This window comes from Quercus robur, chromosome 2, assembly GCF_932294415.1.
Source record: "Quercus robur chromosome 2, dhQueRobu3.1, whole genome shotgun sequence".
Lineage (NCBI taxonomy): Eukaryota > Viridiplantae > Streptophyta > Magnoliopsida > Fagales > Fagaceae > Quercus > Quercus robur.
Window position 1 is genome coordinate 54169882 of NC_065535.1, and position 21254 is coordinate 54191135.

At 36.4% G+C, this 21254-nt stretch overlaps 3 protein-coding genes across 3 annotated transcripts; 1 reads left to right on the top strand and 2 right to left on the bottom strand.

Annotated features, from left to right (window-relative positions):
* Positions 1 to 435: 435 nt before the first annotated feature.
* LOC126700577 (uncharacterized) lies at positions 436 to 3830 on the bottom strand. The gene is made up of 6 exons (XM_050398769.1): positions 3732 to 3830; positions 3555 to 3617; positions 2012 to 2681; positions 1456 to 1786; positions 826 to 1365; positions 436 to 580 (listed from the first exon to the last, which is right to left on the bottom strand). The coding sequence occupies exons 1-6, from the start codon at positions 3828 to 3830 to the stop codon at positions 436 to 438; spliced, it is 1848 nt and encodes a 615-aa protein (XP_050254726.1).
* Positions 3831 to 4326: 496 nt separating this feature from the next.
* On the bottom strand, positions 4327 to 5136 carry LOC126700586 (uncharacterized). Its single transcript, XM_050398782.1, has 2 exons — positions 4906 to 5136; positions 4327 to 4749 (listed from the first exon to the last, which is right to left on the bottom strand). Exons 1-2 carry the CDS (start codon positions 5134 to 5136, stop codon positions 4327 to 4329), a joined length of 654 nt encoding a protein of 217 aa, XP_050254739.1.
* Positions 5137 to 15876: 10740 nt separating this feature from the next.
* LOC126714023 (protein LEAD-SENSITIVE 1) lies at positions 15877 to 19300 on the top strand. Its single transcript, XM_050414013.1, has 2 exons — positions 15877 to 16220; positions 18447 to 19300. Exons 1-2 carry the CDS (start codon positions 16127 to 16129, stop codon positions 19115 to 19117), a joined length of 765 nt encoding a protein of 254 aa, XP_050269970.1. The 5' UTR covers positions 15877 to 16126; the 3' UTR covers positions 19118 to 19300.
* The last annotated feature ends 1954 nt before the right edge of the window (positions 19301 to 21254 follow it).

Genomic DNA, 21254 nt, shown 5'->3' on the forward strand with positions numbered 1-21254 from the left:
TGAACTTTTTACATCCATCATTAAGCACCATAACATCTCCTTAAAAGAGCCAAGCTGGTCCAACATGTTGGGGAAAACCAGCTTTGACGAAGACCATAGTTCTTTGGCTCAGGTACATTTCCAGAAAAAAAAAAAAAAAAAAAAAAGGATTGAATCCTTTGCCTCCACGTTGCATCCATCGCACGTATCAACCTGCAAAACATTTCTTTTAACCAAGTTAGTTTTCAACGGTAAGATGTCTCGACAAGCTCTCCAAGCGAAGTGCCTTATTTTATAAGGCACATTGATCTTCCATATTCGTTTCCAAAAACTTCTTTCTTGGCTACCATCAGAGGTTGAACCCATGGAATCAGCTAGAGACATTTAAGACGCAAACCAGTAGGCATTTTTAACAAAAAAAACTCCATTAGAATTCCAAGCCCAAATTTGTTTGTCTTATGGTAGATTAGAACTTATAGGGATTGCTTTTATAGCCTCTACTTCATGCGACAAAAACAAGGCATCAACAGCACCAACCTTCCATGAAGCCTCTTTCTTATTTATCAGTTCTCCAACCTTCATATCTTGTGGCATGAACAACCTGGGAGATGAAACCATAAAAGTTGAAGGCTTGGGTAGCCATCTATCACCCCAAATCTGGATTCTCTCACCATTACCAAGTCTCCACCGTAAACCACATTTAACAAGAGGTTGAGCAAACATAATACTCCGCAAGTAAAAGAAGGATTATTACCCAAAATAGCCTGTGAAAAATCAGTTGTGGGGAAGTATTTAGCCTTCAAAACCTTGTACATCAATGAGTCATGACCCTGTTGAAGTCATCACCCTTGCTTTGCCAATAAAGCCAAGTTGAACTCCTTAAACTTTTTAAAACCCATCCCTCCACAACTCTTTGAAGCACATAATTTCTCCCAACTCATCCAAGCTATTTTCGTCTCATCATTTCTTTGCCCCCACCAAAAATTACGAATCATACTAGTCAAATCCTCACAACGAGAGTCAGGTAATTTGAAAACACTCATAGTATACGTCGAAATTGCTTGTGCCACAGCTTTTATCAACACTTCTTTCCCCGCCTTTGACAATAACTTCTCTTTCCATCCAGCAAGCTTTTTTCTTAATTTGTCCTTGATAGAATTGAAAGTGTTCTTCTTATTCCTACCCACCAATGATGGCAAACCAAGATATTTTTCATGGTGCTTAATTACTTGGGCCCTAAAACTCTCTTTGATGACTTCTTGAATATCAATAAAAGTATTACTACTAAAAAACAGAGAAGTTTTAGTACGATTTAACTGCTGCCCCAAAGCACCCTCATAAACCCTCAACACCCTCTGAAGGGCATCACACTCCTCTAAAAAAGCTCTACAAAAAATCAAACTATCAAACTATCATCAGCAAAGAAAAGATGTGATACTTTGGAACCCCTATGACAAACTGCAACTTCCCCCCAACCTTCCATTCTCCACCTCTTTCTTAATAAGAGCAGAAAGCCCTTCCGCACATAACAAGAATAGATAAGGTGATAGTGGATCACCCTGCCTAATTCCCCTACTTGGAACAATATGGCCTTTAGGCTTTCCATTAATCTTCACAAAATAAGAAACAGCAGTGACACACTTCATAATCAAAGCACACCATTTATCATCAAAATCCAACTTTTGCATAATTTTTTCCAACCATATCCACTTTACCCTATCATATGCCTTACTCATATCAAGCTTTAGAGCCAAATCACCCACTCTTCCACTCTTCTTTTGACTAATATGATGCATCATCTCATATGCTACAAGCACATTATCAGTGATTAACCTACCATGCACAAATGCACTTCAGGTATCACTAATAATAGAAGGAAGAACTTTTTTCAACCTATTAGTAATGGCTTTTGATACAATTTTATAAAACACATTACAAAGACTAATGGGTCTATAATCAGTCACAGTTTTTGGCTCATTACATTTAGGAATAAGGACAATATGTGTATGATTGAAGTTTGGAGGAATGATACCTGAATTGAGGAAAGCCAAAACTATTGAAGTAACCACACCACCAATCTTGGGCCAAAAGTGTTGATAAAACAGTGGAGGCATGCCATTCGGACCAGGGGACTTCAAAGGGTACATTTGCTTAATGGCATTTTTCACTTCAACTTCTGAAAACTCCCTTACAAGAACCTGATTCATCCTAGGGGTGACTTTACATTGAACTACATCTAGAATTTCTGCGAACTCCGTAGGATCACTACTAGTAAAAAGCCTCTCACAGTACTGCAACATCAACTCCTCCACATCCTCATCTCCCTCCAACCACCTACCATTCTCATCCATTAAACCCTCTATGACATTCTTCTTGTATCTTACTGAAGCTTTCTCATGGAAAAACCTAGTATTTCTATCCCCAAATTGCATCCAACTAATTCTTGATCTTTGCCTCCACATATCATCTTCCTTATCCATCCAACAATTCAACTTAATTCCAGTGTTCCTCAAAGATCTAATCATATCCGGTGTTGAAGGTTGTAGCTCTAACCATTCTAACTTTTTTTGTAATTCAGTCACTGTTTTCCCCACATTACCAAATTCTACGCCATTCCACACCTCAAGTCTAGCACGGCAACTCTCCATGCATCTATTAAGAACATCACCCGAACCTCCATACAAGCCGTCATCCCAAGCTTCCTGCACAATAGCGTCACATCTTGGATCCTTTAACCATATTGATTCAAATCAGAAAACCCTACCCATCCTCTTTTTATTTGGTTTGCAAACAATTGAAGAACGAGAGGGGAATGATCTGAAGCTGATGATGAAAGATGAATAAGCTTAGCCATTGGAAATAAATGAAACCACTCCACTGTAGCCAAAGCTCTATCCAACCTTTCTCTAATTTGAGGCCCATCCTTTTTTAAATACAACCAAGTAAACAATGGCCCCTTGAACGGAACTTCCTTAAGACCACAACAGTTAATAGTGTCAACAAAATATTTCATTTGTTGTCTTGTTCTATTACTTCCCCCCTTCTTTTCAGCCATGCTAGTAATTTCATTAAAATCCCCAATTGCTAGCCACGACAAAGAGGATGTTCCATGTAAATGTTTGAGTTTCTGCCATGACTCACATCTCTTAGAAGTATTAGGTTCACCATAAAAACCTGTAAGGTGCCACCAACCAATACCATCCCCCCCCCTTCTACCCATGCATCAATATGTGAATGAGAATAAGTCCGAATATCAAGCCTAATCTCTTATTTCCAAAATAAAGCTAAGCCACCACTACTTCCCCTACTAGGCACAATAAGACCATTTTTATATTTACACCAATCATGAACCTTTAACATCCAATCCAAACCAGATTTTGTCTCCATTAAAAAGACAATATTGGGATCTTGTTTATTGATTGCCTTAACTAAGGCACGAACTATCCGACGGTTCCCAAGCCCTTGACAATTCCAACTCAATAGACTCATAATGCCCGGCGGGGTTGCGTAGCAACCTCCGCTGATGTAATCAGATCATCCCCAGAAAGAACAAGTAAACCTTCATTGTTACTCACCTTGGTTTTCTTTTTTGCCAATTCTGCCTTCTCTGCTTCACGTGAAATCTCCCTGCTACTCCTCTTTGGACCAAGTAAATTATTAAGAGGCAAATGCAAACCAAGCCGTGACTTAGTATGAGCCCTCTACCAAGTTCCTTTTTTGAGCCCATCCTCTTCAACACCACTTTTTTTTACTTTCTCTACAGCACTACTTGAAATACTAGCCTTTGAAGTGGGCTTTTTAGTTATAACACCATCAAAATCACTAACGGGTGGGCCTTGTAATGTGGGCATCCCACTTTTAAGTTTAATTCCACTTCTCTTGGGCCTTACTTGAATGGGGTTACTGCATTCAACCCCACTTCCTTTGCCCACATTAAAACCACAAACATCCTCCAGAACACACAAAACATCACACGGCACTACTTGTTTCCCTTATTAAACACGTTTGCAAGTAGTTAAGTCTTTATCCATCACTTCAATATCAACCAAACCCGAGTAAAAGTCACTTTGTCCATTAACTGCTCCACACAGATAGAGTTTGGATTCAAAATAATCGATTTTGATTGGATAGCTTAATCAAGCTCAAAGATTATCGCCTCAAAATCAGGAGTAAGTTTCCCAGCAAAAGCTGTGATTTTTCCAGCCTTCGCAACTGCCTCAACCACAGCACCACCCTTAGACAGCCCACCAACAAAACCTCCACTAACTACATCACGGTTATTCTACCTTGAAACTATTCCCTCATTATCAATCTCTGAATTTACATTCTCCCTAACAGACGGCAAAGTTAATCTTCCTCGACTCGGGCCCACTTGCGCATCAACCTCCCTTCTCTCAAAACTGCCACAGTGTTTGCAGAAGTATTGGTTTTACGAAAACCTGCCTTCAACCATTCACCATAAGGAAGTTCTTGTTGATGGTCGATGTGAAAAGAACAATCTCTGGCTTCATGACCAATCCGACCATACTTGAAACAAAGTCCCACTAATCTTTCATAATTAAAGCCAATATAGACCTTATCTCCTTCAGGACTTGCAACAACACCACCTCTACGTAGCGGTTTCTCCAATGGCAGTTCAACCCTTACACGTAGAAAACGGGCTTGATCTGATGAAAAGACTTTCAAATCAACCTCCACAATCTTACCCAGTCCATTACCAATATCTCTTCCAACCTCCACAGACAATAGATCAAAAGGAAGTCCCCAAACCTAGACCCACATTGGTATTGAAGTAAAACGAATGGAAGTAGCAGTCATACCCTGCTCCCATCTACACAAAACCAATGAATGATCCTCAAAACTCCAAGGACCATTTGCTAGCACCCACTTTAACTAGCTCTCCATGGAAAATTTAAATTGAAATACACCATCTCCAACATCAACAATACGAACATCAGAACCCATCTTCCACACAAATTGCAGTAAAGCCTTAGCGGCACGTTGGTTAAAAGACATGTTTGTGAGAAATTTCCCCAACAAACTGAGAGAGCATTCTTCCAACATCATGTCCCTATGCACTATTCCAACCCTAATAACCACTCCTTCATCTTCTGTCAACTTAATGTTTTGTAGTTTTTGAACAAAATCCGAATCCATAATTGAAACACATAAAACTAAAAGAAGTTTAATACAACCAAACTACTAGAGAAAGACCACTCACACTACAACGTCTCACCAATAACGTGAGAAGGAGACTCCCATATAGAGAAGAAAACTCACCTTATGTGAGAAGGAAATTTTTTATGTATACACCGTTATTGTTCACATGTATTTTTTTTCTCTCTCTCTTCCCCTTCACTCTCTTCACTACGCTCTCTCTCTGCTCTTCATTCCTTCCCTTCACTCTCTTCCCTCTCTGCCTCACCAAATTCTCTCCAAACACAGGATCCCCCCACAAAGACTCAACATCAAATACTTCACCTACATAAACCCATAATCAAGACCAAACCCACATCTCAGCCACACGTCAACAAACACAGCCACTGCTACTGTCACTATTGAAGCTCTAGCGAAGCTCTACTTCACTCCAAAGTTGACACAAACATCAAGCCGCTATTAACTTAAGGAATCGAGTTGGGCAATTAAATTAAGGCTTTTAGACTCATTTTAGTGAGAGAAAAAGACCAGGAAATTGAAGAAACCAACTACCAATGAGTAATAGGAAGACAAAGACAAGGACGAAGAAGGCTTGATGAATTTCTGCATGGACTGCTATATTGCACAAAATGTTACAATTTTGTCCTCTTTTATTTTTATTGGTATTTGTTTTGGGTTAGATTGATTTAGGTATTGATATTTGAGAAATTTGTGGGTTTGTTTTGGATTGACAATAAAATCTGGCTACTAGAAGAAGTTTGGCTTCAAGATTGCTGGAAATTTTGTTTTGTTTTAGGGTTACTTTGACTAGATTTTTCCTTCTTGTTTGGCTATATTTTGTAGGAAATTTTGTTTGATGGGGTTGTTTGTTGAGGAAGATCGGTTAAGGAAGATAGAGGTATTTGGAAAAATAATAAAAAATTAATAAAGAAATATTGTAATATTTTAATAAATGTAGTGTAAAATAGATAATTTGATGTAGAAATTTTTGCAAAGTGCTTGTGTAAAATAGAAAAAATAAGTTGTTATGCTAAAATAGATGGAAAATTTTAAACGGAATAATGTAAATGCTCAAATATATAAGCCCATTTTCCCAAGTCATAACTAGCCCGGCACAAATTTTAAAATACAATTATTTGTCTTATTCTAATGAACCATGTTAATGTTAAAAGCAGCTACATTTGAAGGTCATCTAGACTTATGGATCCTTATGTTTAGATGAAATAAATCAATTCTTTGATCAAACATGTTTATCAAGAAGTTTAGGTTTGCTAAGATAATATTGATAAGTGAAGCTAGGGACTATTGGTATATTATTGAAGAGTGTAAGGTCAAATTTAATCAACCATCTTGTTGGCTTTATTCCGTGCCAAATTTGCTTGTAATTCAGCATTTAGAAATCCTGTATTTAGGTGGGATTCATGTAAGGGTAGTGTGTGAGAGAATGTGAAGAAAAGCTCAAGAGTGTGCACTCAGCAGGGCCTCACGACTGGATCTCACGACTGGCTTGTGACTAGCAAGTTACCAAAGCTGGCACACGTGTGAAGCATGCAGAGGAGCTGAAGAGTCACGCTAGCTGGAGCACTATAGGACAAAACTTCCAGTCTAGCCAGGCAGTTAGCTTGCGACTTAGACTAGCGACTCAGTCAAGTCGCAAGGTCAAGTCACCAGACCACTCTGTTTAGGAAAAACTGACCTTTCGCATTCCAAACACACACCAGTATAAATACCCTTTATATCCATATATTGTAGAGAGTTTCGAGAGAGAATTTTGAGAGAGAAACCCTAGAGAAAAATAAGATTGACTCATCCCCAATCTTCATCCTTTGATTTTCCAAATTCCTCTACTCTCACCCTCTCCATTGTTACATCTTTGAGAGGTACATTAGCCAAACCTTTTCTCACCATACCCATATCCATGAGGAGGCTATTTGGTGCTTGGGAAGCAATTAGGAAGGGACCAATTGATATTGGTTGATGCTATGGGCTATAGCGGGATCCAGTAAGTTAGAGAAGACAAAGGTTCAGTGTAACCTTGTTGAAGTAAGAAGCTTGGAGGGCTTAGGTACACTGGGTAGATTAGGTTTGGAGGATCTTCTACTGTTCATATATCCCAACTTCATTCTCTAGTAGATTATTGGCCACTTGGAGGGCGGCGGAGAGGTTTTACGCCAAGAACTTCGGTTTCCTCTTCGATAACATATCGATGTGTTGTCTTTGTGTTTGCATCTCTCTTCCATTAATCTTTGCCATTTAATCTCTACTGTGGTTATGATTTTATTTGGTTTAGATTGTTTTATCAATTCTATTTTAGCTTATTTTCATATTCTGCACATACTTTGTTTGATAATAAGCTTGAATTGGTAATTTGTTATTTAGGAGTTTAAACATTCAAGGTGTTTTACACACTATTTGAACATTCAATTGGTATCAGAGCCAGGTTCACTTGTTGTGGTTTAAATACCTAAGTGTGATCCTTGACCCCGTTGTTTATTTGCCACGGATAGTGCTTTGTATACCTCTATGCATGTTTTGGATGTTGATGAATGTAACATACCACGTGTTTGTGAAAATGCCTCTATGAGTGTTTATCCTCATGATTGTGATGACATGTTGCTTGAATAATTGGGTGTTGTTGATATCCCAAATGACGAACTCTTGAAGAAAAAGGCTTAAGAAGTTCCAAAAGAATTTGAGCAAGTTATTTTGTGAAAATGATGATTTGGTTACTAAGCTCAATGAATCCAATAAATTGGTTGAAAAGTATAAGAAACTTGCTGAAAATTCTCTTGAAAAACTAAAGGAGTTTGATGTTTGAATGTGGACTTGGATGCTAAACTTGTTTTGTCTAACAAACTTGTTGATGAGCTAAAATGTGAAAATGAATCTCTTAAAATGCATACCAAGTGTTTGATTGCTGAACCTATTGGAAAAAGGGATGAAAATATTTGTTGCAATCATGTTGTGGTACTTGATTTTGTGCCTATTGTGTGTTCTACCTTAAAGGACAAATCCGTCTACATTCCTCCACATAAAAGAAATTAAAAGATGGAGAGAAAGGCTGCTAAGTCAAAGCCTCCATTTAGGTCTCAAACTAAGGTTTTGGGTGGATCTAAGTTTTTTCCAACTTGCCACCATTATGGTGTGATTGGTCATATAAAACCTCAATGTCGTAAGTTGAAGAGAGAACAAAATCATATGGCTAGATCTCTTCCCAAAAAGCCTAGTGGACCTAAACACATTATTTGTCACCATTGTGGTTCTTTTGGTCATCTAAGACCTCATTGCTCTAAGTTTCATGCTCTTAAAAGAATTAAAAGAAAAGAAAAACTTGAGCTTCTTGGAAGCTATGCTAAAAAGGGTAAATCGGATTTGAGTGAAAATAGCATGTTGTTAAAGAAAGTATTTAATGCTCTTAACTCATTGTCTATGTGCATCTCCGGTTCTCATTTTTCCAACCCTAGTCTCACTTCTCATGAGACACTCATTCCAAAAAATCGTTGTATTTGGATGAGGAAGGATTCCTATGGTTGAGCTTTTACTCTTTTGGTCCTTGTTCTAATTCTTTTAATCTTTGTAGGACCCTTCATGCATTAGATGCTTCATTGTCATGCATTTGTGCATCATGCTTCTCTTTTGATCGTATATGTTTGAGCACATTTCATATGTGAGTTTGGCTTAGTACCTTCGTACTAATGGCATAGTGCATTTACGAGCTTAGCTTGTTATATATGCACATCTATCTTTGGGGAAAAAATCTTGAAATCTATGTGTGATTGTTGTAAATCGATCTTCAAGCTTGTCATGAATGATTGATCAATAGTCTTGATGGTTTTGATACTTACATAGACTTGTGTCTATATATCTTCCCACTCTTTTTTTCTTTTTTCTTTTTTCTTTTTTCTTTTTTCTTTTTTCTTTTTTCTTTTTTTTTTTTTTTTTTTTTTTTTTGCTTAAAGAGCTCAACAAATGTAAATCTCCAAATGAAAAGAGATAATGAGCTGCAAAAGCCGTCGCACATACTAGTATTTGACTAGAAAAAAGGGAAAGTGACTTTTATGAAAATGTATGATGCCCAAAAAGCCAAAGACTTGTTCATCAAATTGAAATATCAAAAATTTCAGGCATCAATCTCAAAAAGATATGTAAAGATCAAAAATAATCAAATGTTATGAATTGTAAAGAAACTAAATGAAAAGCTTCAAAGATATGTAATCATTTTCTTATGGGAGGTCATATATGTTCATTTCTATAATTGAGATAAACCACTTGACTTAGTACCAGTTGTGTATGACTTGATTGAATTGATCATTGAAACTTTACTCTAGACTAAGGACTATTCCACATTTAATACACACACACAACACACGTGCCTAATGTTCAATGAATGTCTTATTCATTTGTTCGATTGTACTTGTTTAAATGTGATGTATGTGTGCTCAACTATATATGGATCTATTCAAAAGGATTTTTGATTATTTTATATGTTTTTGGAAGTGATTTTTATCACTCTTTGTGTTCATGTTTAGAGCTTACTTTGTTTTTCATTGTTTAAACATGTTTTATGTTAAAAACAGGTGTCAAAATTTTTAGCGACTCATTCTGGCTACTCTCGCGAGTAGCGAGTCTTGGCTACTCATTTTGGAGACTCGCCTAATAGCGAGACCTAGTAGCGAGTTTACACAGAATGGTTTCGCAACTCACTCGTGACTCATCTTGCGACTCACCAATTGCGAAACATCTAGAAACAGCTTTTTAAAGGGCTTTTTGTGGGAAACCTGTTTTAAACCTCTCTTATCCTCTCTTAAACCCCTCTTTCAATACTTTTATATCAAAACTCAATCAATTTGAATGGCTTTTCATTCCATTAACATCTCTAAGATAATTCTAAACTTTTTTCTTTGATTTTGATCCTTAGATTATGTTTTGGAGAGCTTTTGTGCTCTTTGTTGGGATTTTCATCAAAGGGGTTAGAGAGACTTAATTTTTGTCAAATTTTTGTATGGGATTGGTTTTTTTTGATGATTTGCTTTGGATGTTGGCCCCTTGTGGCAAAAAGAATATGTACTAAGAGTGGATTTCATGATGTTCATGCATTGTTTTACATTATTGTTCATAGTGTGCACATTAGGTGTTTGATAAAATGCCTCTTAGGCACTTTCTCGCTTGTTTGGACTCCGATGAGTACCAAACTTTAGAGTTTCTTATGTTTCCTCATTAGAATCATGTTTGGTTTATTGGTTGTGTATTTATTACACCTTACCCCACATGTGCATTTTCAATGATTTGGTCATGCATTGCACATAGCCACCTCTTGCACACACCTTTGCTACCCTTGTCATGCCTTAGTCTATACCTTATTTCTTCATCCTAACATGTCATGTTTACCTTATACTTTGTAGCATTTTGTTTGTCTTAGGTTTGAGCTTCATTTTCTCATTCATCTCGCACCCCTCATGCATCATTATCATTGTTCGTACCTTCATCTCTTGCCCTCGTTTCTCCTTGACCCTTTGTCTATTCGTGACAAAAAGGGGGAGAGTATACTCTAGAAAGTATACCAATGAGCATTGTCATTTCTATATAACTCTTGTGCACATTCGTAAAGGAAGAAATTACCATAAAGGAAATGCATATACCAAGGGGGATAAGACTTTGTTAATAAGAAAACTTTGTTTTGTTTGTTTTCTTGTTTACTTTATAGTGCTTTAAGTTATGGTTAGTATATATGCTTCGTTTGTTCTCATTGCATCATGTTTCCGTGTCAAACACGCATTCATCTTTATGCTATTGTGCTTCATTGAATACATGTTCGGATTATCATTTGCTTTGCTATATGATCAATGTAGTCATTTCTATGTGACTGTTTTGGTGTATGTGATCAATGATCGCAATTTACTTGTTATATTATACTTGTCCTTTTATTACTTGCTTTACCTTAAGGGTTTAATATGTTTTGTGCAAGTGTTTCAAGTTACAGGTATATATGTTCCAAGTTCATCACAGCTCTTATGATTCATGATAGGGGGAGTGATATGATAGAGGGAGAAAGAGAGAAAGAGTTTTATGTTATATTAACCATGCTTTTGCTTTACTCATAGTTCATGATTATGCTTAGCTATTTAAAATATTTTGTTTTGTACCCATGCTTTGTAGCCTAGTATTTGTTGTTAAATGTTATGCATTTTCTTTAAATACTTTACTCTTGTGCCCTTGTTGGATTTTATATCCTTGATGCAATTACTTTAAGTTGTTGTATCGGTTGAGTGTTGGACATGCAAATGATACTTTACATTGAGTTTGCATTGAGCTTATAGCTTGCATGTCCGGATGTTCATTCCTTGTGTGAATAAGCATTGTTGTGTGAATGAGCATTGTGGTCACTATTTATAGTGATTGTTCATTTTTGGTCAAGCCATGGTTTATTGCTTCATTCCATTTTGCTTGATTGCATTGTGCTTGCTCCATATGCATTACAAGTTTTTTGCATACAATGATCATATTGTGTTGTTGTTTTTTAAGAGATACTTATTCTTATGGTTCAAGAGCTACACAGATTTTAGAGTTAGGTGTGAGTGAGTTTTGTTCAACTGTTCTCAACTCACATGTTAAGTCTAGAGTTTGTTTTAGGGTTTTGTCACGGAATAGCCAAAGAGGGAGATTGTAAGGTTAAATTTAATCAACCATCTTGTTGGCTTTATTCTGTGTCAAATTTGCTTGTAATTCAACATTTAGAGACCCTGTATTTAGGTGGGATTCATGTAAGGGTAGTGTGTAAGAGAGTGTGAAGAAAAGTTCAAGAGTGTGAAGAAAAGTTCAAGAGTGTGCACTCGACAGGGCCTCGCGACTGGATCTCGCGATTGGCTCGCGACTGGCAAGTCACCAAACCTGACACACATGTGAAGCATCCAGAGGAGTTGAAGAGTCACACCAGCTGGAGAACTACAAGACAAAACTTCTAGTCTAGCCAGACAGTTATCTCGCGACTTAGACTTGCGACTCATTCAAGTCGCAAGGTCAAGTCACCAGATCACTTTGTTTGGGGAAAACTGACCTTTCGCATTCCAAACACACACCAGTATAAATACCCCTTATATCCATGTATTGTAGAGAGCTTCAAGAGAGAATTTTGAGAGAGAAACCCTAGAGGAAAATAAGATTGACTCATCCACAATCTTCATCCATTGATTTTCTAAATTCCTCTACTCTCACCCTCTCCATTGTTACATCCTTGAGAGGTACATTAGCCAAAACCTTTTCTCACCATACCCATATCTATAACGAGGCTATTTGGTGTTTGGGAAGCAATTAGGAAGTGACCAATTGATATTGGTTGATGCTATGGGCTATAGCGGGATCCGGGAAGCTAGAGAAGATAAAGGTTCGGTGTAACCTCGTTGGAGTAAAAAGCTTGGAGGGCTTAGGTATACTGGGTAGATTAGGCTTGGAGAGTCTTCTGCTGTTCATGTATCCCAACTTCATTCTCTAGTGGATTATTGACTGCTTAGAAGGCGGCGAAGAGGTTTTACACCGAGGATTTCGATTTCCTCTTCGATAACATATCGTTGTGTTGTCTTTGTGTTTGCATCTATCTTCTCTTAATCTTTGCCATTTAATCTTTACTGTGGTTGTGATTTTATTTGGTTTAGATTGTTTTATTAATTCTGTTTTAGCTTATTTTCATATTCCGCACATACTTTGTTTGATAATAAGCTTGAATTGGTAATTTGTTATTTAGGGGTCTAAACTTTCAAGGTATTTTACACACTAATTGAACATTCAAAGAGTAATTCCTTATGTATTCCCAAAGTATAATGAATGATGCTCCCTCCTCTCGCATTCATTATGAGAGAAGGGAGCATCATTTCGCAATACCTTAAGAATACCTAAAGATTTTCCATTATTGAAAACCTTCACCTTAGAAAGGACAAAACTACCACAACCGATTTCAAAGAAATGAAAGAAAAAACTATGTTTTCAGTCTTATCAAAACTTTGCCTCACAATAAACAAACTTGCCAAAGATGATTGAGAAGAAATGGAAGAAAGAAAAATATGTTATCTAGTCTTACCAAATGGGATATTTCCCAAAATCCTATCAAGGTGACCTTTAGATCGAAGAAACAATCTAAGTCTGTGGGATAGACTTGCTATTGGCTATGTGGCACAATTTGAAGAAGATGAAATGAGCATTCGCACAGTTTCTAGCCTTAGGTCCATCCAACTGCCAGGAATATTGCTCAACTAGACAAAATAATGGCTTTCATCGAAAAACTACCCAATAATCTTGAAGGTAAAGCTTTAAACATGAGAGGCAATAATGTTGAGGCACCAAAACTTTGTGCTGAAAAAGAAATACAAGTGACAACATATGTAGACTTGATAGTAAAGCCTATACCGTTTGTGCTTGACCCAATTCAGCCTTTTGTAGAGTCACTATTTAATGAGGTGAGCAAAAATTTAAAGGGTGCACATGATATGAGGGTCGCATTTGATGCCTATGCCACTCATTAGTCATTAACCCTCCATGATGGATGAAGTGGAAAAACTTGATATTATGGTGCTTCCTATATATAGAGAAAGATAAGACTGCATCATTTATCAAGCCATTAATTTTAACATTCCAGACACATTTAATATGAAGAAATAAAAGACTTCTTTGTTCTTAATGCAGCCATGTCTACTTCATGCGAGTAACTACAATTATCAAGTATAAGAGTTCTTATTCGTAAACACTTCAAAACTTTGAGTTTGAGTTTTCTCCAATCTGGGGAGTATGATGCAGAAAGCACAACCTACAATATATGCCAAAGAATTCTTCTTTCTTTCTTTCTTTTTTTTCAAAACCCTAGATGTTAGATCTAATTATTTGCAAATGACATGCTATTTTTCTTTTTCTTTTTTTATGACATACCGGATGAATTGATAATCATAATATAACATGATGTGAACTTTTATATTCCTCAAAAATAATAATAATAACATGACGTTGGCCACCATACGTTTGAAGATTGATTGCATCAAGCGGAGTGGGTGTCTAACATCTTCCATTTTGTAACTTAATCTTTGATCTTAGATCAATGGTTTTAAGTATGTAATTTTCATCTTCTTCTTTTTTAGAATGTATTAAAGAAATAAAGAAGTATATTTTTCTTAAATTATATCTGGAATCAAAAGTAATGTAATTTTATTTTTTATATTCAATAAGATATAAATTCAATCAACGAAATTATGTATTTTTTTTAATTATTATTATGATTTTCTTTTCTTTTTTTCCATTAATTAACTCTAAATATACAAACATTAATTTAGGTTTCGTTTGGAAGTTCATAAGAGAATGGAATGAAATGAAAATAAATGGAATATATTTAATTAAAAGTAATTAACATAATCTCATCCATTCATGTAAGTTTGATCCAAATCAAACCCTGAAGTCGCAATACAAAAAAAAAAAAATAATAATGAAATCATTCTTAAGATATTTACAAACTTTGTCACTCTCGTATACTTTATGTTAGATTTATATAAGGTCATATCGTACATGTATATTGATAAAATATATATATATATATATATATATATTTATATAGATCTCATATTTGGGAGATTCTGGCATTTTACCCTTAATTTTTAAAAAAATTGGCAATATACCCCTGTTTGCAAACTATATAGGAGCGTGCCCCTGTTTCGATACTCGATTATCCTAAAATCAAGTTCAATTAAATACTCAATTTGTAGAAAATCGAGTTATGCCTTATCAAACTTAAAAAAAAAAAAAAAAAAAAAAAAAAAAAAAAAAAAAAAAAAAAAAAAAAAAATTTGCATGGAACTCGAGTTTCTGGAAATCGAGTTCCATGCAAAAAAAAATTTGTAAGTGTCATAACCCCATATTCAGGGAGCCCTATAGTGACGTTTTAAAGCCCTATAGCGGCGTTTTCCTGCAAATTTTTTTATAACTGTGATTGGCCCATATTCAGGGTGCCCTATAGTGGCGTTTTTAAGCCCTATAGCGGCGTTTTTCTGCAAAAAAAATTTTATAAGTGTGATCGCCCTGTTCTGGGAGCCCTATAGTAGCGTTTTTAAACCCTATAGTGACATTTTCGAGCCCTATAGCGGCGTTTTCCTGCAAAAAAATTTTTATAAGTCCCCATATCAGGTTAAGGGGACCTATAGTGGCGTTTTTAAGCCCTATAGTGACGTTTTAAAGCTCTATAGCGGCGTTTTGGAACTCGATTTCCCTAAAATCGAGTTCCATGCTTTTTTTTTTTTTTTTTTTTAGTTTTATTTGGCATAACTCGATTTTCTACGAATCGAGTATTTCATTGAAACTCGATTTTAAGGTAATCGAGTATCGAAACAGGGGCATATCCTTATATAGTTTCGAAATAGGGACATATTGCTAAATTTTTTAAAAATTAAGGGCAAAAGGCTAGAATCTCCCTCATATTTGTATAACGTCACATTAGCATTGAATACGTTTTTTTGATGAACATTAGCGTTGAATACGCGTTTAGTTATGTAAGCAATCGCTTTATCAACAACAAATCAATAGAATAGAAAACTTTAAAAGGATTAACTTGTAATTTTATTTTAAATTTTGGGGGTGAAAATCAAAATTTAAAAACATAAAGTGTATTAGTAAAAAAAACAAAAACAAAAACAAAAAAGGAAAGAAAGAAAGAAGAAGCGGAAGTGAGCGTTACTTTTACGTGTTGGGGTGGAATAAATAAAGAAAAGGAAATCCTTTTAGTCCTTTGACTTTGAAGCGTAGGAAGCGATTACATTGGACAACCGAGTAGCGTAGAATCGCCCCCTCTTCCTCCTCCCTCCCTCCCTCTCTCTCCTTGTCTCCGCAACCTTTCTCCTTCATTCTCAAATGGGGACTAGTAGTGGGGCCCTCTCTCTTCAATTCTTTCTTTGATTTTTCCAAACAAATTTGATATACACAGTTGCAGAGCAGAGCAGAGCAGAGTAAGAAAGATCAAAGCAAAATGGGATTGCTTTCGAATAAGATCGAGAGGGAGATTCTTAAACCTGGGGATCATATCTACTCTTGGAGACACGCCTATATCTATGCCCACCACGGTGACTTTTCTATTTCCTTCCTCTTCTTTAGTTCTCTCTCTATCTCTATCATTACTATGATCTAGTAGTTATTTTTCTTGCATTTGCTTCAATACCCATATACATAATAGGATCAGTTTTGTTGTCTTTTTGTTTATTTTTGTGCTAACAAACATCATTATATGTTTTCTCATCTTTCCCGTTTGATTTGTGTGCATGTGGACATTTTAGTTCACAACCCCACCTCACAAATTTTGATGGGATTTTAGTTTACTATTTTTTTGAAGCTGGGCTTGTGGGACCCAAATCTCCATTTTTTTCAGGAAAGAACAAAAAAACATAACTCTTTTAAGATTAAGGAACATTTATTTGGCTCCATTCAATTGGGTGTTATATGTTCAATGTGTTCTGTCTTTTTCACTTGGAAGTGCTGTTGTGTTGTGTATCTTTGAATGGGTATTGGAGGCTCCTCGAGTTGACCCTCAAATTAATATTTTCATTGGATTATAGACTTATAGCTGAACTATTGGGGGTTGATTTCGATGTTGAATTCCTAATCAATGCTTAATTACCTTTATCTAGTTATACTAACAGTTCAAGGTTCTTTGTGTTTGATTGAATGAACGTGATTGCCTTTTTTTTGGAAATTGTTTTCTACAGCAAGAATTGATTTTCAGTTTGCTTGATGTATGCGTTGTACAATTTTAGTAATTTCAACTTTCAAGTAAAAACAACTAAGATACTTTCCTCCTTCCTGAAGTTGACTTGTTACAAGTTGTTTGACTAATGGTCATGTGAGGAGGGTGTTAGACTAATGGTTAAGTAATTAAATTCACTGTTTCCTATCAGCTTCAAGTTTTGGGTTAAGTGGTAATTTATCACAAGTTAATATATGTAGATTAGAATATCCAATGATCAGTATCATCATACTGATATCTACTTTGATGGGGATGAGTTCAACATATACAAGACTAGCTCTTTCTCAGTTTGTTGTTTGTTGACATTGTAATTTTTTGATAAATTGATTAGAAAGGGTGTAATAATGCTTTGCTTGAACAATGCCCCATATGCCTTTCCAAGCAAAATAATTTGTGTTAAGAATTAGATGTAGAATGGTAATCTGGGGAGTATAAAGATTGATAGTAAGCAGATACACTGACATGTTTGAAATTGATAAGAAAGAGAGTTAGGTTTTACAAGAAAAATACCCATTATGCTTTATCAGCGGCTTTATGTGTGTCATACAGATGGGGAGGTTGGGCTAGGGGATACAAATGATTGGAGCAAGAAAATATGTTCCATTGCCCTTTTTTTCTTTAAACCTAATAGTTCTTACTAATAAGATTGGAGGGTAGTGATTCTTCTGGGAGATTTATGTTAATGAGGTTGACAATTACTCCTTTTTTCCCCCAATAACTGTATAAAAACATGAGACTTTAGGTCAGTTTTTCTTATGCCATATAATGCGTAGCTATTAAACAGTAACATGTTCATTTATTGACTATAACTAAGAATTTGAGATTGTGTATTGTAAAATTTGGAAAGAATGAGTACAAGAAGCAACCTTTTTTATGATAACCTGCTGTAGCACCCATAATTATGAGTGGGTGAAAGATTCTGCCCCTAAATCTCATTTTTCTTTTCCCAATTCTATGGATTCTTTTCATTTTGATTTCTATTCTTAGATTTGGTTCTCTTTCATACTTGTGTATTGTTGTTGCATCCCTGAGCCTCTATGTAAAAGGTGATTTCACTGGCAGAGGCCAATAACTAAAGGATTTAGTGATAAATATTCTCCAAGTAAGTTTCACGAAACATAGTTCAGAGTTGCTGCAGTTGCAAGCTTCTAAAACAAAAGCTTGCTTTTGAATTCTATACTAAGAAGCACAAACACTTTAAACACCCCCCCCCCCCCTCCCAAATGTTGAGGGCACTCCTGCATGCGTATCCTCATTATGTTGGGAGAAAAAACATGAGTCTCCAAGTGACAATTTTTCAATGAAAGTTGGGGATAAACCAGATATTAGACCAAATAAAATGGCTGGTATAGAATTATGCTTAGCCAGTTTATATTCCTTTTATTTTTTGGCTTTTACATCTTTAAATTTTTTTTTTTTTTTTTTCACTTATTAACCTCTTAAAAATTCACTCTATTAGATATAATGAGGATCTTTCTTGGTTTTGTATATGAATCTTAAACTTGATTGGTAGTATGACTTTGCCAACCTTTCTACTCTTTTACAACAGGGATATATGTTGGTGAGGGAAATGTTATCCATTTTACTCGGGGAGGAGGCCAGGAAATTGGAATAGGAAATTTTTTAGACCGCATCATTGTGAGCTCATCACCTTCTCGTCCTTCAGATAATCCATGCCCAAGATGTGGTGATCAATCAAGGCTTGATGGAGTCATCTCTTCCTGTATGGATTGTTTCCTTTCCGGAGGAGAACTCTACATCTTTGAGTATAGTGTCTCCCCAGCTCTCTTTATTGCCAAAGCTCGTGGAGGTACCTGCACTCTTGCTTCTTCTGACTCACCTGAAGAAGTTATTCACCGTGCTTCTTATCTCCTCCAGAATGGTTTTGGTTGCTATGATATTTTCAGGAACAACTGTGAAGACTTTGCAATATACTGCAAAACAGGCCTGCTTGTGTATACTGCCATTAGTGTGGGCCGGAGTGGGCAGGCAACAGCCATTCTTGCTGCTGCTAGTGCTATCCTTTCTTCGCCACTTCGATTTCTGACTACCAGTTTTGGTGGTCTGGCAGCTGTAGGTTATGGCATGTATTGTTTCAGCCGTTTGGTTTCTGATATGGGAGTACGGCGTGATGTCAAAAAAGTTCCAGTGGAGATACTTGTTTGCCGCGCTGTCTCAGATGAGTCAGAGGCTGTAACTGAGATGGCCAAGGCAGACTAGTCTTTTGACATGGGCAGGTGTTATATGTGTGGTTTGCAGGAATTTGGTTATTATGGTGGCAATTTAGGACAGTTTGCTTTTGCTAGCCATTGTTTATACTTGTGATTGTGAATGTGTAAACTGGTTTTCCATTTAAACAATTGATTATTTTTAATTATACAATATATTCAATTTTATGTGGTATGTAATTTAGTTTACCTCTTTTACTTTCAATTTTGCTGCTAGCAGCTCTGCAGTTTCTATGCATCCTTCTCTTCCCATCTAGGGTTTCATATGGGTAAAGATGATTTATTTTTCAAGCAATCTAACGCGGAACAACAAAACCCAGTTATAAAAGAAAGTTTTTCTCTAATGTTGGTCCACAAGTAATAATTTACTTATCAAAAAAAAAAAAAAATCATGCAAAGAGAGAGAGCAACTGGTTTTGCTGCTTGTATCTTCAGTTTGAGGATTACAGACAGTGGGTTGATTCTTGAGTGCACGGTAAAAAATGTATCACCCAATCAACTTGAGCTTGTGCGTATGGCAGCTTTGGAACAAACTTTTATTTACTTAAAGCCTTAAAGGTAAGACAAAGTAGCTTTTATTATGTAGTGAATTCATAAATTGTATGAAGGTGTAATGTTTACTGGAAAGAATATACTATTTGACATGCCCATCACAAAAAGTTTTTGAAGGGTTGAAACTTGAAACCTTCCATGCTGAGACAAATGTAAGCCAGTTTGGCAGTGCTGTCTAACACGGATCTCAAATCTCATCTCTCAAAGCTCTTTCGACCAATTGGTTCTATAATTTTATTGACATCGCTAGAGAAATATCTGGAATGTCTTATCCTTCGCCATCCAGACAATTTGAGGTCATATAGATCGAGAATGAACTCGTTGGGCTTGTTTAAGACATTTCAGATTCTTGATTTTTGACACTTTTAAACACTTATTGATCTAACAGAGTTTTATCCATTAAATTGGTAAGGACATTTGAGGTGTCCATGGGTCGATTTGGGTCGGGTTTGTGCCCAACCTGGAACTGACCTGACAGAATTGAGTGGAGCAAAATCTCACCTGCCACCAACCGCCAAAGTAGACAGGTTAGGCAGACCAGACCTTCAACGGGTGGCAGACGGGTTAGTCGGCGTCATAGATCTGAGAAAACGGTAAGGAAACTATGAAAAAACAGTGAGAAAAACCCAAATCCAACAAAAATCTCATCAGAATCTATGAGATTTCGCCAGATCCGACGAAAATCTCACTGGATTCAATGAGGTTTCGCCAAATCTGGTCAAAATCTCACCGGATCTACTTGAAATATTGCTGGAATTAGGTTTTTTCGCCGAGATCTGGAAAATTTTCACCAGAATCTAGGTTTTTTCATCAAAATCTAGAAATTTTTCGTCGAAATCTGGGTTTTTGTTGGACGGTTCAAGTTTTTCGAGTTTTGGGGGAGGGAAACCAAAACCGACCCACCAGAGTCGGTTTCTGGTGGAGAAGACCTGCCGCCAACTGCCGGAGTAGTCAAGTCAGTCAGTGTCAAATCAGATCCGATCAGTTTCTTCGAGTGGGTTGGGTCTTCGGATGGATTTGGACAGCCTTAGCTACATATAATATCTTTTCAATCACTAAGAAAATCAACTAAATTAAATGGAATAAATTATGAAATTAACAAAGTTTGGCGTGTTGGAAAATTGTTGAATACTCCGGAAATCTCACCGGAAATCTCACTGGATTCAATGAGGTTTCGCCAAATCTGGTCAAAATCTCACCGGATCTACTTGAAATATTGCTGGAATTAGGTTTTTTCGCCGAGATCTGGAAAATTTTCACCAGAATCTAGGTTTTTTCATCGAAATCTAGAAATTTTTCGTCGAAATCTGGGTTTTTGTTGGACGGTTCAGGTTTTTCGAGTTTTGGGGGAGGGAAACCAAAACCGACCCACCAGAGTCGGTTTCTGGTGGAGAAGACCTGCCGCCAACTGCCGGAGTAGTCAAGTCAGTCAGTGTCAAATCGGATCCGATCAGTTTCTTCGGGTGGGTTGGGTCTTCGAATGGATTTGGACAGCCTTAGCTACATATAATATCTTTTCAATCACTAAGAAAATCAACTAAATTAAATGGAATAAATTATGAAATTAACAAAGTTTG